This window comes from Heliangelus exortis, chromosome 21, assembly GCF_036169615.1.
Source record: "Heliangelus exortis chromosome 21, bHelExo1.hap1, whole genome shotgun sequence".
Classification (NCBI taxonomy): domain Eukaryota; kingdom Metazoa; phylum Chordata; class Aves; order Apodiformes; family Trochilidae; genus Heliangelus; species Heliangelus exortis.
In genome coordinates this window covers 1236107-1252007 of record NC_092442.1, presented here as the reverse complement: position 1 = coordinate 1252007, position 15901 = coordinate 1236107, and the positions used below count along the sequence as shown (strand labels likewise).

General features: G+C 49.6%; 1 protein-coding gene across 6 annotated transcripts in view; it reads left to right on the top strand.

The window, feature by feature from the left end:
- Window positions 1-15901, top strand: part of MTMR4 (myotubularin related protein 4) — a 55840-nt gene that overhangs the window by 14154 nt on the left and 25785 nt on the right. For 3 of the 6 annotated variants that reach the window (XM_071765657.1, XM_071765659.1, XM_071765658.1), the window contains exon 2: window positions 6347-6421. In XM_071765657.1, coding sequence (XP_071621758.1) covers window positions 6419-6421 — 3 coding nt within the window. In that variant the 5' untranslated portion in view covers window positions 6347-6418. Of the gene's footprint in view, window positions 1-6346; window positions 6422-7771; window positions 7939-13600; window positions 13890-15901 lie in introns of those variants that run through there. The other 3 variants (XM_071765660.1, XM_071765661.1, XM_071765655.1) reach the window with 2 other exon arrangements.

Below are 15901 nucleotides of genomic sequence, written 5' to 3'. Positions count from 1 at the left end.
CCCTCTTGCCAGCAGCCTCAGGATCTGCATTGCTCTTCCCAGGCTCTGCTGTCTCCAGCCCATCTCTCTTCTCCTGAATTGACTTTTCCCAAACTCCTCATGTTCATTCTCACTTTTGGCAGCACTGCAGCACTCCACTGGCTGCAGCGTTGTGGGCTCAAGGTTTGTGCTGGATCTGCTCTGGTTTTCACTAAACAAGAGCTTTGCTTTTGGCATGCATGAAGCCTGGGGCTGCTCTGGGCACACCTATGACTTCTCCAGTCTTCTTTCCCTTTTATTGCAATAGACCTTGTTTCTTTAGGGGGAAAAAGACAAGATACCACCTCAACATCCCCTCCTCCCTCTGCATTTCTCATGGCACCTTTCTCACTTCCCTGCACCAGGCACAAGTTCTCTGGTTTGTCCTGTTAAGCCATTCTCTTCCTCCTTCCTCTCATTCTCTTACCTGCCCCTAAACCCTTCCCCACCCTGTGTAGTTTCACCTTCACTAAAGGCAAAGCTCACCTCCCATGACTTTGTTCCCCACTTTCCTGGCAGGTCCCTTGTATGGAGCCCATCCAGACTGCAGCCCCTCACCTCAGAGTGCCTTACCTGCTGGACTGGAACTGCTGCTGCAAAAACCTGGAGCTTGGCAAAATTTCCAAATCGTTCTCACCCTCATCACCACTCAGGAGATTTGACTCCCCAAGAGTTTTGCTCCTGAGATCCTTTCCATGAACTTTCTCTGCCCATTTTTTCCCTCTCTCTGCCACTCCCTCAGCCCTTCCGAAGGGATTTGTTCTCCCAGTGTGGTTTCCATCCTCCTGTTGCTCTGTGTAACCCTATCCACAGGGACATGTTCAGCTCCTCCTTTGCAGCTGGCACATGCATCTACAGTTTCTCTGCCCCTTGATGCCAAGCTGTCAGCCAGCAGGGCTGGACAATCTGTCCCCATGTCACCCGTGGCTCTGTGACTCTGCTCTCAGGTGGTGGCCTCCAACATCTTCACTGTACAGCTCTGTAAATCTGGACTGAGAATGTATGTCAGGACTAGCAGAGCACTAAGCCAAATCTGGGTATGTTCTGGAGGGCCAGAAGGTGAATTTCTCCTCCAGGCTGGTGCAGTGTAGTCAGGAGTGGTTGTGTCTGCAGCAGCTTCCCCAGGCTCTGCAGTGCCACAGAGCTGCTCTGTCCTGGGCTGATCTCTTGGGTGCAGTCACTGACACAGGGTTCCCCAGCCAGCTGTGAGAGAAGCCTCATCACTCTTTAAGAGGACTTGGTGTCGTTTTATTTTTGGTTTAGTATGAAGGGAAGACTCTGAGGGTATTTTAATCCTGAACTGTTAGCCTGGGGGCCTGGAGGGGTGTGCAAGCTGTGACCCTGTGCCAGGTGCTGCAGTGGCTGTGGTTGAGCTGGGCTGATTCAGCTCTCAGGCTGAAAAAACAGCCAGAGGTGGAGTGTGCTGAGGGCATCAGAGGTCTGTGGGGATTCACCTTTTCAAACCTGGACAAAATAAAAATATCTCAGTAAAAAGGCCACCTTTTTTCATAAGCTTGATGGAATTTTTTCAACTTAGAAACTTTATCTACCAGTAATTGCATTGAGTTATGTCCTTGTCAGCAGAGTTGCACAGAGCTGACTATACTTTGCATAAATACTTAAACAAATTGAGCAATTCTTTTTTTTTTAAGCTGCATATACAAGCTTGTTTTGTTTTGGATGACTGGAAGGGTTCAACCTTGCTTTCTGGGCTCTGGTCACCTGGAGGCAGTTGTAGCCATGGGTCCAGCACTGCTGGGGACAGAGATGCCATCGATTCAACCCCTTTGCCATTTACTGCTTTTATGTCTTACTGCAGCAGACTTTTTGCCTGCTCATTGTCTCTCAGCTCAGCCAGAGGTGACTGTGGGGTCCTCTAAGGAACACAAGCTGGAAAACAGCAGCCCTTCATCTTGTGGGGTCTTTCTGGGTCTCTGAATTCATACCTTGCCTCTGGCTATACCTTTGTGCAGTTAAATGATGATCATTTAGTGTTTCAGTGCAATCTGAATACTTTGGCAACTTGGCAAAGTTATCTGGTATTCCTGTGACATGACAAAAGTCTGGTAGCCCAATTTTTTCTTCTAGTAGTTATTCATCAGTAAATGTTTTTTGTTGTTGAAGACCAGCTGGTAGTGGCTTTCATTGGAAACAGCTCTAGAACCTGTAATTATGCTTAAAATAACAAAGACCGTTCCATACAATCCACTTTGCATGAAACTGTGTGGTCTGACAATTATATTTTTAGTCTCTAATTAGTCGAGAGGCTCGAGATGTCTGTTCTATTTCATTTGAGATCAAAACAAGGCTAATAAGGTTCCTGGTTGTTTCTTCTAACATCCCCCATTTAATAATGGGACTTGGTTTTCCCCACTAAGTACATGGGGACTAAGTAGCATTTTAGCTGAAATTAAAACAAAATCTCTGCTTGAGGCAGGTGCTGAGCACGGAGAGCTTTGCTCCAACTGGAAAGAAGTGGTGAAGTTTTATAAGCAATTAAAAGCTGCCAGAGGGGCCACTCACCTGGCCTGGGGTGTGTGCTGGGAGCTGGGCTGCAGCAGCACTAATGAGGATGGAAGCTGTAATTAGTGCTTGCTTTGTTTCCTACCTTTACAGAGCTCCACGTGCACATCTGAAACCACCCCAGTGCACCCCAGCAGCATCCTTCCCACCTCCCACGGGACCTCTGCAAGGGAGCAACCCTGCCATTCCTTATAATTCTGCATTTCCTAAGCCTGGCTGTGAAGCTTTACAGGAGCTTTTTGGTGAGGCTGCTGTAAATACATTCTGGTGAAGCAGCAGTGTGTTTTCCTGCATACCCTGTGAGATGTGGAGAGGCAGAGTGAATGTTTCCTCTAATTTTTTTGGACATTCTAATTGTTTGCTTGGAGTGTTGGGTTTTCCCATATAAGTTCAGCTTATATCACACCTTGTCTTGGCTTGCACCTCAGTGTCTGCATCCACCAGAGCTGCAATTCAGAAAATGGAGAGCAGTCACTGACCATCTGAAATGTTTGGCTTGGTAGTGTCTGAGCATCCCAGAGGAGGGCAGTGGGTCCAGCTCTGCAGGCACAGCTTGGTCTTTCTGCCCTGGCTCCATTCTCACAACCCCTGCATCTCTTGTAGCATCTGTGGCCAACAAGGGCAGAGGTTTTGAGATAGCTGCTGCTTTGGTCCCTGCCACCCTGCTTTGCAGTGGGAGAGGCAAAGATCCCTGGAGGAAATACCATGGTTGTGTAACAAAGTGTGCAATAACACAAGTCACGTGGGACTACGGGGAGAGCAAATTAAGGTTTTTATGAGTGTTCTCAACTCTGCCACTTCCTTATTATCTGAGGGTTTGGCTCTGTGAGGGTAGGATGCAGGCTGTAAAAATGCTGAAGTGAAGTGAGTTATTTTTTTTCTACTTTCCCCAAGTCGGGTGTGAAGGACAGAAAGCATCACCCTGCTGTCCTGCTGCAGCTCTGCATGGGGTGGGCAATTGCTGCTGCTCTGCCAGCCCCAGCCCTGGGCACGGCCCTGCCTGCTGCCTGTGACCACACAGGGTGAGGCTCTGAGCCAGGGTTTCCATCCCTCTGAGAAGACATCGTGCTCCCGTGTCTTCTCTCCAGTTTCATCCTTTTTTTCTTGTCTTTCTCTGTCTCTGCTCCCCTCTCTGTTCAGCTCAGCAGCACCAGGCTCCACCGTGGCTGGGCATAGCAGGTGGCCAGCCCTGTAACTGAGATTTTAGGAAAGCTTCTGACCTGGATTTTGTGGGAATCCAACCTCCTGCGTGGCAAGCAGCTCCTTGACCAGCTGCAAAACCTCCTGCATGAGTTGTGCAGGAGAGGTGGTGGGTGAGTGGTGCTGGGTGTGCTGGGCAGCTGCCACCCACCCTCCTGAGGGCTGCAGAGCACTTGGCTGGAGGCCACAGCAGCAGAGCAGGATGAACACTGAAAGGAGGAGGACCACTGCCAGCCCTGAAGTGGGGGATGATTTGGGATGCCAGCAGGGGAGCTGCACAAGTGCAGGAGCAGAGATGCCAGCAGATGGGTGGATTGGGACAGGTGTAACTCGGGTAGCACTGGAGGCCAAGGCTTTCCTTGATGCTACAAGTAGCAAATGGTTTTTTTATGGTACCTCGTGGCTCCCTTCACCCCATAAATCCTCAGGAGCCCCTTCAGCTTCTTCCCTGCTCAGGCCAGGATGAGGAAGCCCTCAGGGGCAGGGGAGCAGCAGCATTCCTGCAGGCTGAGCTAATGCATCTGCTGGAGTCCTGGCTGCATGAACTGCCTTCCTCTTAGGCAACTGGCTTTCAAGAATAGCTTGGGGGATGGGAGAGAGGAGGAAGATCCTGAAACATGATGTAACCAAAGAGAGCTGCAGTTTCTAGCAATTAACAACTTCTACAGGTGAGGAAGTAGAGACTGTAGTAGCCATTAGTGATGATTAAATAAATTGGAACGAAGCGTACAGCAGGAAAAGTACTTGTGTGTATTTTAGTGTTATCAATAATTCAGATATCTTCAGACTAGTCAACAAAGCTTGCTTAACATTTGACTTCCCTTGGTAGTTGTGCTTTTCACCTCATTTGTAAGTTCCCAGTTAGCAGCAACTCCTCCTGGTGGCATGGTAAGCTACTGCTGGGTGGTTTGGGTTTTTTTCTACAGAAGAAATCTGGTGTGTGGTCATTTTGCTAAAGAGTGGGGGAAAAGCCTTTTATAGTTGAAAAGAAACAAGCTGGGTTTGGATTTGAAAGGAGACACTGCAGTATTGGGCTTTTTCTGATTTCCAAGGGTTTTTTTCCTATTTCATACTTTCTAGAGACTTAATGAGCTACTTTCCAGTGTAAGGTAATGTAGTGCACAAGTTTTGAGTTCTTTCTGAACTCCCATTCCTTTCTCCTGTCCTTCCTCAATAAATGCATGGCAGGACATGGGAAATCAACTGGAAATTCAGGGGTATTTATTCCTACCTGGCACTTCTGGGGCACTCACACAGCAGAAGTGTGAAGGGTTTGTGTGCTGCTTGCTCCTGATGAAGATTGTATTTCAAAATGACTCCTTAATGCTGGCATTCAGCTTGGCCTTCTGACGTATGGGTGTCAAACCTCACTTAATTCTGGGCTAGCAAAGGACATCCCTGAGTAGAACAAAAGCCTTGAGTAGGTGTCCAGAAACTCTTCTGTAGCTGACCCGATTCTGCAATGGCAGAAGGAGCAGTAATTGAAGGGTAGGGTATGTAGTGTCAGATGTTTGGGCAGGCTCCAGTTTCACATTTGAAAAAAAGGTCAGTATAGATGGTGACACAAAGACCTTGAGCCTTCCTGGAGCTTTGGTGTGCCAGAGGCTGCTGGTGACTGGCAGAAATCATCTTTTGGTTGAGGAGCTCTAAGCCACCTTCAGTGGCTGCATATGGATACTGAACACCCCCACTTAAAGCATAGTTCTTTTTAAAAACCTCTGGGACATGTGTGTGTAGATTTCCATGCTGTTCCCCATGCATAGAGGGAAGGGGCTGCACCACTGGGTGAGTGGCACTGGGGCCAGAAGGGGACAGAGCAGCTGTGGGGCTCTTGACCTGCTTCTGGTGGCAACTTGGTATTGTGTGGGCTTCAGTCCCATGTGTGGGACTGAAGAGCAGAAGAGCAGAACAGAAGGCAAAGCTTGGACAGATGTGACAAATATTGGTGATCAAGTGATTGATACTGGAGATACTGAATGGTCTCTTCCTTGGATCTTCTCAGGGCAAGACCTTGCTCAAGTTTTGCTGCATGCTTTTCCCCCTCCTATGAAATGCCTTCTGTGAGCAGTCCCCCTGCTAGTGGGGGGGCAGAAGCTGGCAGAAGGGGCTTCTAGTTTTTGCATGACACTTTGAGCTCTTGTACCCTGCCCTGTCTCCTGGACAAAATTCATTTTAGAGGTGATTTCCTTCCAAGACCACAGCAGTCTTCTGCAATCACATGAGTTTGGTGTGAAGGCAGATCTTGATCCCAGGTCCTTGGACATAATAATCAAGTCTTTCTTCAGCTCCCTCCCCTGCTGCCCTGAGGTCTGGATTTTTTTGTACCTCTGGGGTACTTGTTGGTGTGTGCTGATGAGGTACAGATCCTGCATGCTGTGTATAGTGGCTGACTAAAAGGATTTGTTGTCTCCCTTGTGATCGCCCTGCTGCTGATTTCCAGTGCTAAAAGAAAAAGCCCTAAAGAGAGGTTAGCAGTGATAGGAACAGAGTGCTGACCTCTTAGGATCTGGATTTTATATTTTTTTTTTTTAGTCCTCTGTGTTCATACTGTGGTATCATTCCTGCTGATCTAAACTTCTGCTCTGGGTTCTCTTCTTTGTTGCAGGTGAGATCAGTGGGAGAACGAGAAGAGACTGAGCTGTGACTGAACCAGGAGATTTTTGGACTGTGTCTGAGGATGGTGAGTTTACCTTCTGGTCTGCCTCTGTCCTCTGGGGGTCATTTTGTTCTTTCTCTGTGTGTCCAACTCTTATAATGCTGCTAAATGGTTCAGAATAAATACAGGAATGGGAAAGGAATGCTATAGTATTGTGTATGAAATATAACAATGATATACAGAGCTTTTATTACTGTGGCCAAGATCCTGTTGGTAGGATAAGCTTACCCCTAAGTGTCTTCTTGCAATATACTCAGGGGAGAAATAAATAAGATTGGAATCTCCTTCTGCCTTCTTGGAATACTGACATAGTCATCCAGTTTTTGTGAAACTGATATATTTTTACTTTAAAAGTTAATGCTGGACTTTCTTGTTCTGTTCCTTTGTTACCTCCCAGTGAAGATTTAACACCATGTTAATAACATGTTCTAATGCTGCCAAAGTAGCAGAAATTTCACAATACTCAGCCACAGAAAAATGTTAGAAAAGAATCTGGAAATACTGAAACAGCCAGAGCAGACAGATTGCTGATAAACTCACATAAAGTGCTTGCAATGCCTCCAGCAAGCAGTAACCCAAAATACATATGATCTGATGAGACAAAGAAAGCTGGAGACAGGAATGTTGAAAGATACCCTGCAAGTGTCCTTACAGATGTAGCTTGAGTTGGGGTTTGAAGGCAAGGTGCTGATCTGCAGATTGGGCTGTGGGTGGGCAGGGAGCTGGAGTTTTGCTGCAGTAACTGAGTATTCTCATCAGCTTGGTGCTCACCCTGCCAGAAGTATCTCATTGTATTGGAAGGAGAGCAGAGAAGAAAGGCAGAAACAGTCAAAGGGCTGGAAATTCAGATTGAGGATATGAAAATTTAGGTTAATGTGTTTAAAAAATAATAATAATAATAATAATAAACTGGAAGACTTCTCAAGGAAATAGTGATGTGTCCTCTGGGATTGTCCCCTGGGATCAATTAGCAACTGGAGTAGAAAGGGAAATGTGCTCTCTGCTTCAGTTCAGCTGTCAGCACAGTTAGTTAGGTGTGCCCAGCACTATTAGTTAGGTGTGCAGTGGTTTTGGTGTAATCCTCATCCTCATGCTCCCTGCTTTTCCCTCAGGATCTTCTGTGCTTTCTGTTGGCAGAGCTTCTTGCCACACTGAGGAATATGCTGTGGGGTAGAGATGAAAGCATGCCCTGGGTGTAAGCTGACAGTGGCTTGCACTTCAAGTGGGAATTACCTTGGAGTCAGACTGGAAGTTAAAAGACCCAACAATTCTTGTGGGATTGAGATGAGAGTGAGGCAGAGGTATCCAGATATGAGAGGGGGAAAAAAAAAAAAGGGAAAAAACACATAGAAAATGTATCAATAATCCCTCCAGGTAACATGGAGAAGGCTGGGTTGGGTCCACCAAAGGCCTGAGGAGGGAGATACCCAGTGAAAGCTGCAGGGAGAGCCTGGAGCAACATTTCTGCTGCATGTCCTCACCTGTCAGGATCAGCAACCTGCTCATCCCCAAACAATGTATTCGTGTTTCATGAGCCCTTGGTAGACTCCTCTTCTGTGAATTCATGGAGCTGCTTTTCAAAACCAAGTACAGGTCTGCAGCTGTGATGTGCAGCAAAGATCTGAGAGGCTGTGTGGTGCCCATCTTGCTTTGCTTTTGAACCTGCCCTGTTTTGTTTTGGTTGCTGGTCCCCAGTTTGTGTACTGGGAGCAATGGGAAGGCATGGTGCTGCCTGCAAGCAGCTCTGTGCCCTTTGGGAGTTATTTAGGTCTCTGTCCTGTTCCCCTTAGATGTCTGAAGAGATCAAGAATTTTAAATCCTCCTCAGCAGAGAAGCTGTCTCTAGTCTTTGTCACCTCTCTGTGTCTGTATTCTTTTTGGGGTGCATAGACTGGCACTTTGGACTTCCTAAAACATGGAAGCTTTTGCTTTTCACTGTGCTCTTTTCCTGTGTCTTGAGAGATATTTATTCTGACCTGGCCTGCCCTTAGGTGTAGCCATAGATTGGTTTCTTCTAGACAAGAGGGTCTTCTGCTCCTTATGAATACCTGAAGATGACTTCACAGTTTCAAAGGACCTTCTGAAAATGATTTATGGGTTTCTCATATTTTATTAAAATGTTCCCATGTTGGGGTGTTTTTTTTGTTTTGTTTTTTGTGGGTTTTTTAGATTTTTTTTTTTCCTTTTGAGATAAAAAACCAAACAAACCAACCAACAAAACCCCCCACCTCTTCACCCACTGCTTTGGGAAGAGAGTATACATTTTTTCTTTCCCATAGCAAGGGAGAGAAAGCAACTTATAATTGTGAGCTGCAGAAACAAGCACTTGCCTCCACCTACTTACCTGGGCTTCTGTCAGCAGTTGAAGGTGGAGAGGTATTGTAAACTGCTGACAACCTGCTCAGGGTCCTTTTGGGACTGTCTGGAGGGCTGTGAAGGGAGGGGTGGAGGTCAGCAGCTGATAGATGGATGCTGCCTGCTGGGCACCTCGGGCTGGACATTTTCAGCCAGCTGCTGGGATGGTTGGCTGGAGACCCTGTTCCCTGAGTGCTTAGTTAAATACCCACCATCTCTGCTGTCAGGAGGTGCAGCACCAGTGCCCTCTGGTTAGCAAGGACATGCCCAAAAGCCTTGTACCTTATTCAGCAGCACCACAGATGTGGATCACCAGCTGCTCTCCCCTTTCTGCTACTCTGAATGCTCTGCAACTCTAGTGTTGTCTAAGAGCTTTGGTTTGACTGCAAGAGTGTCTTCATTTCTTCCCCAAAGATCTGCTGCTGAAAATGAGCTTGAAGAGAGAGCAATAGTGGTGGTTTAATCCTTAACTCTGGGTAATGGAAGTCTTAATGAGCACCCTGCACCTTAACACATGACTTCAAACCAACCCAGCTGGTAAGTGGGTGCAAGCCCTTGTGCTGCTGGGGCTCAGCTCTAGGCACAGCCTGTACAACTCCCATGGCAGAATTCCCTCTTCTTACTGCTGGGGATACTGGGACTGTAGACATCTGGTTTTCCATGTTTCATACCCTTTGGAGGGGACTGGGGCTGTTAGTTGAGGTGAGGTTTTGTAGGTAAAGCCATCCCTCACCCTCCTGCAGGTATACTGGGTTGGTAGCCTTAGACTTCTTTTGTCCCTTTTCTCACAGGCTTCTTGCTTCATACTTCTGTTACCTACCTCTGGGAAGCTTTCTGAACAAATATTAAATGCAGTATTACAGATAAACAAGCTCTTTTGTCATCCTGTAAAGATGGAGTGATGGCACTCGTCATCCTAGCCCTGATTTACTGGGGACAAAATAGTAACTTCTCTTTGCAAAGTTGAGGGGTTTATTTCTGGGAGGACGTCTCTGTGGCCCAGCAGCCTTTCAGTTAACCCAAGGACCTCCTAACATTTTGAGGAAAGAACTATTTTTGTAGAAGGAGCTGAAATAAAGATGCTCTTAATGCAACAAAAGTAGTGAAGGCAGAATCAGAAGTCATCTTGGCTACAGCCAGTCAGCTCTGCATCATCTTATGAAGATGTAGAGGAAAATGGAAATATTTATCTGAGTGCAGGGATCTTACCCTGATGTATGTATCTCCTAAGCAGAAAGAGGATAAATTTTAACTTTTAGCATAAGTGATACAAACATCTCCCCCTCCTTATCTGGAAAAGAACTAGATAACCAGTTCCTACCTCAATCTCCATCAAAAATATTCAGGACTGGATAGGTATAAACACGAGTGCCCTGGCAGTCCCTCTGCTCCCCTGGGTGTCTCAGCCTGCAGCAGCTGGTGGGGTTTGATGACTGCCAGAGCCCAAGGCTGTCAGGCAGAGCTGCCCTGGCTCCTGTGATTTGCCTCTGATGTTCTTGGAGTATCTGCCCAGGGCAGTCACCTCCTGCCAATTTTCCAGTGTTTTTTCTCCAGCTGGAGGCAGATGAGGGCAGTCTGTACAATGGAAACACTGCCAGGGTGGGGCTGTGGGTTCAGATTTCTTTCATCTGTGGCCATAGCCCCTTCCTTAACCTCCTCTCCATCTTCAGGATAGTGATGAAAAGCCCACCCTTAAAGTCTAGAAGGGAAATGGTGCCCTCTGCTTAATGAAAGAGTATTTACAGTCATTTTATTTGTGGTGACAAAAAGAAATGGAGGGTAAAGATACATCATGCCTGGTGTTGCATTCAGAAGTCCAAGTCCATGATGCTGGTGGTGACACCTCCCTGCAATGGACCAGTTTTCTTCTTCTCACCCTTTGGCTGCTTGCTTCCACCTTTCTGTGGGACTCTGGACTCTGCCAGCACCTGTGTCACCACTGGTGTGTGTATGCTCCTATATAGCTGCTCCTGGAACCACCCTTCTGCCTCTTGCAGAAAGCTGGAGTATCTGGTGACAAAAAGGTGCAGCTCAGGGTGCTGACTGCCTGCAGGCCAAGAGAGACTTCAGCATCTGGGTGTCTGTTCAGTGGTACCAGGAGGGATTCCCTGGGCAGGTGGGACCCTTGTGAACCCCCAGGCTGGGCTCCTGGTGCATGAAGGGCTGTCTCAGTCTGTAAGGAATATCATCTCCCTTGGGGGCTGTAGAATGGCCCTTTGAGTGTCAGTCCTGTCTTTGCCAAGTCCTATCTTAGAGCCTCCAGATCCCTTTGGATCTTAAACAAAGGTTGCAAACTGTTTACCTGTGGTTTGCATGCAGAGAAATAGGGATGGGAGGAGCAGCCCAGGATAGAGCCACTTGCAGCATAAACAGTGCTCATTGCTAGTGGCAAGAAAAAGGGCTAAATACTGCTGGTCTTAACATGCTGCCTGTGCTGCACTCACCTCCTCTTTTCCTCAAAGCACACAAAACCTTTAGGATTGTTGTAATTTGGGGAAAATGAGAGAGGTTTCTGCCTTCCCCTACATGAAAGTTCACATGCAGGACACTCCAAGGTACCCAGTTATGTGACAATAACCTTGTTTTCCTTGTTCAGCCTGGTGCTGGTCAGTGGTAATGGAGCAAATACCAGCCAGGGAGGCATCTGGTGGGGGTTTAGGAAATCTAAAAGGATGCTGTGAGCACTCAGTGTTCCTGAGCCTGGTCACCCAGGGTGCCTGGCACTGGGTGGTCTCACTGCCACTGCTCGTGTCCTCCTCTGGTTCATTGCACGGAGCTGAGAGCAGGAAAAGGTGAGAATGGTGGAATTTTAATCTGGGTTCCTCCTGAAAATCTGTGAGCCTCCCAGAACTGCTCAACTTCAGAGTAAGGTCAGCTTCTCTTCTGCACCAGGCTCAGCTCTTGGGTAGAAGTTTGTGTGAGTCCTTCTAAAACTGAAAGTGCAAAATAGTGAAAGTGGGAGAAGATCTGTTTGTGGGTGTTCAGGTCGTATTAGCTTGAAAATTTGAATTAATGACCAGAGCAACCTTTTAACTGCACAACTGCAGCTTGGGGTTGTGAAAGTCCTCTGCAAATTGAGCTGGAGTGTCCCTGTGCCAGGCCCTGAACTGAGCTCTGGTCCTAGAAATGTCACTGTGGGTTGGAGCAGACTTCTTACCTGCCTTTTCCACATTTTTTTATGTTATAAATACTGGTCTTCTGTTGAAGGCACGTAATACATTAAATAGTGATGGATGTTCTGACTCTGCCTAAGAGATTTCTGTGCTTCAGCTGCTACCAACAGATGTTTCATTGCTCATCTCCTGATATTCTTCCACCTTTTGCTGCTCTGGTTTCTCAGCAGACCTCTGGCATTCCCCCCAGAGGAAAACCTGTGGGGAGCTGGATATCTGTCTGGCTGCTCAGGTTTGGCCAAAACAAATCTGTAACCTTCTCCATAGCCCTCTACACTCATGTCTTGACTTTGTAATGCAAACGTGTTTCAGTTTGTGGGTGCCACCTGGAGCTGGCTGAGCTGAGGCTGGGCAATGCCTGAAGTTCACCCACCTTGCACCAGCTAAATCATTGAGAGGGATGGAGCTGTGGTAATGGGATTTCATGGCTTATCTCCAAGCACGGTCACGTTTTCTTCTAGGGCTTTTATCCTGCAGAGTGAAGCCAGTGTAGCTGTGGCCTGTGTGCTTGCTTCCTGAACAGCTTTTTGCCTGGGCACTGCTGCAGTGACAACAGGCAACAGGTCTGGATGTTACAAAGCTGCCTTTGGTCAAAGCAGCTCAAAATAATCTAAACCTTAATAATTTTGCAGAAAAATGCCCAAATCTTTTATCTAGCATAAGGAAAACCTTTTGAGATGCTGTTGGTATTACTAGGTAGCCCTGCCTCTGGTGGCTGTGGGGCAGCTTAATGGTTACAGACTGTGCTGTGTTTTGATGGTCCAGGAGCAAAGAGCCTGGTATGATTTGAGTAAAATCTTGGAGGATTAATGAAGGGCTGGGTTCTCACTTTAATTTTGTGTTTTAAGAGATTGACACTGGCTCAGTGATGAGAACAGAGCAGGAGCTGGTGACAGAAGTGGAGGTGGCATTGCCCAGGAGGCTGCTGAGCTGTGGCTTCTGGGACTGGCTGTGAGGTGGGGATCTTGATGTTTGCTTGTGGTCCTGACAAGTAACAGGCAGTAAAGTCAGGTCCCGGGGAGCTGGGTGTTCAGCTCACAGTGTTTCCTTCACCCGAGGCGTTTCCCCGATGTCTGCAGGAATTGCTAAGCAGGAGCTGATGAACTTCCCGCCGGAGCCAACCTTCGTGGAGGTCGGCGAGGGGAGGGAGTGGTGACCGCAGGGCCAAGCTGCAGCCTGAGAGCCAGAGACACGCAGCTGCTCCCCGCACCCATGGGAGCTCCTGGGGGGGAGGGAGGAGGACGTTGGAATATTCCCAGTATGGAAGTATCAGGGCAGCCCATTTGTCCTCCCCTCCCAGACCAGGCAGAGGGCTGCTGGCAGCCGCCAGCCCGGGGAGACGATCGCAGGCAGCGGGAGGCTCCAGGCTGAGCATCCGAAAGCATCAGGCGGGGCTGAGGGCTGCGGGATGCCGGCACACAAAGCCTCTCGGCTCCTATTGTTCCCGGGGCTCCCACCCGCGCCAGCGGTGCAGCTCGAGCGGCCGGCCAGGAGAAAAGCGGGTCCGGGATGGCATCCCCCGGGGGGACCGGGACAGCATCTCCCGGAAAGCCCTGACCTATCGGGGCAGGGAGGGCCCTGCGAGCGGGGACGGGTGGGGAGAGGGGGGCCGATCCCTCCGCCCGCGTCTCCATTTTCTGTCTGGGCTGTCAGGGATACCCGCGGATGGCAGAGCGCTGCTCGGCGGCCAGGGAAGGGAGGTGGAGTCTGCCCGTCCCCTCCCTCCCTCCCGCCATTGTCGGCGGCGCGGCGGGCACCTGCCGGGCCGGGCCCGGGGATGCTGCTGCCCTTGGCGGAGCGCGGAGGCCGCCGCAGTCCCGGTGCCCCGGGAGCGGAGCCGCGGCCGGCGGGAGCGGAGGCCCGGAAGGAGGACATGCTGCTTGTGCCTGCCCAGCCCGGCTGCTGCCTTGGGAAATGAACATGAGCCTGCCAGGCCGTGTCTCCTGCTCCATGCTCAACTGCTTTGTAAGTGCGGCTTCTCCCCCCCACCCCTTCCTCTCCTCCCTGCAAGCGGGGCTGTAAGCCCGGCTCAGCTCTGTCCTTGAGGCCGGGCTGCCTGGGGATCCCCTGCCCGGGATCCGCCCGGCCAGGCCCGCAGCCCCCCTGCAGACAGACGGGGATCCCCTCCCCACCTCCCGCCTGCAGCCGGAGGATGCCGTGACCTCCACGGCTGCCGCCCTGCTCGGGCACAAGGGCACGGCAGCACCGGCACCGGGCCGGACCGGACCGGATCAGGCGGGCTCCAGTGGGTCCCTGCGTGGAGGTAGAAAATTACCTTGAGAGAGCAGCTGGCTCCAGGGGAGCTCTGCGCTCCTGCCATGGCTGCATCAAGGCAGGGGTGTGGAAGACCCCTCCTGTGCTGGTGCTTCCAGGATGGGGTTGTACTGGGAGGGGTCCTGAGCTCTGCATCTTTTACACCTTTGGGGAACGGAGTTTTATTGCTCAGAGGACATCTGATGCCTCTTCGTGCAGAAAGCTCCCCCCCCCCCCTCCCCCAAGAGGGATTTGTGGCCAAACAGGCTCTGAGGGCTTCAGAAGATGGCTGGCATGTGAAGAGAGATAGGTCCTGACACCTCCCCTGCCTTCCTGATGGAATGGAGCCATGGCAGGGGGAGATGCTCAGCCTCCTGCCCATCGCGTGCTGCAGGCAAGGAGGGACTCAAGGACACCCAGGTGGTGGAGAGCTCAGGCTGCCCTGTTCCAGTTCCTGCTGCTCAGTGGGATTTCTTTGCAAGCTGCAAAGTGGTGATGGGAGAGAAGGGTATCTGTGCCCCAGCTCCCACGCCAGCACACAAAGGTGCAAACCTTTCCTTTGTGCTCTCCTGGATTGCCTCAGCATTGGAGTGAACCACGGGCTGGAGAAGCCCCCGAACCCCCCGGGATCTCCAGTTCCTGGTGGCTGCTGGAGCACAGGCTGTGTGTGCTCTGTGGCCCTGGCAGCCTCACTCAGGGACCTGGTGGATGGTGAGGAGGAGCAGAGCCTTTGCCTCCAGCTGGAGTTGTTGCAGGTTTTGTGCTTGCCATGGGCAGGGTGTGCACAGGTGCCTCTGCACCCAGGGGTGAGATGGGTTCTGCTGGGTCTGGTTGCTCCTGCTGTGCTGTCCAGGGAATGCTTCAGGGCCCTGGGCAGCCCTCAGCAGTATAAGGGGATTCAGCATGATTTTAAATATAACTGAGTGAGAGGAGCCTGGGTTCTCATTTCTTCCACTCAAGATTCAGGGTTCTGGCTCAGGTGACTTAACTAGAAAGATATTTCAATTTAAAAGAGTATTTTCTAATAAATGCTGTAGCATAGAGAAACAGTAGCAAGAGGCATTCTGAAGAAAACATTCCCACTCCAAATTGCTGTGGAATTACCACCACCCTGGGCTCCCAGCAGACAAGCTTCCTCAGCTGAATGTCTGGATGCTGATGGTTCGTGTAGTGAGTCAGTGGTTTGGCAGCGTGGGGTGAGGATTGGTGAAAATGGGGACTGAGATTTAGTGAGTGGCTGGAGATTCGTGTCCCAGACTGAGACACTCCCTTCACTTTTCCAAGGATGGCGTGTCCAGGTTCTGTGTATCCTCTCAGGCCACCTCTCCAAGGCCTCCATGTGCTTCCCAGGGTTTATTTTCTGAGCAGGTTAGATACGTTCAGCTGCCCTGAAGACAAATGCCCTGCTTGGGTGCTGTCACCAGGCAGTAACTCATGTCATGAATATCCTGCACTGAGATGCAGTTGTTACAGGGTTATGTTTCACACTCACGTATTCTTAAAAAGTTTCAAATTCTTCTAAGATTTCTTTGGACTAAGAGCAAAAATGAAAATTCTCAAAAGAAAGCAGTCCTTGGGAATGTAAGAGGGGGAAGGGTAGGCCAACAAATTACTGTCACATCAGTCTAAAGCCCTGTGGATGGTCAGGGTGTTTCTGTTTGGCTTTCCAAATACCAAGCAGTTGGAAAAGATGGAACTTGGAGACCTGTCTCAGATTTTCACTG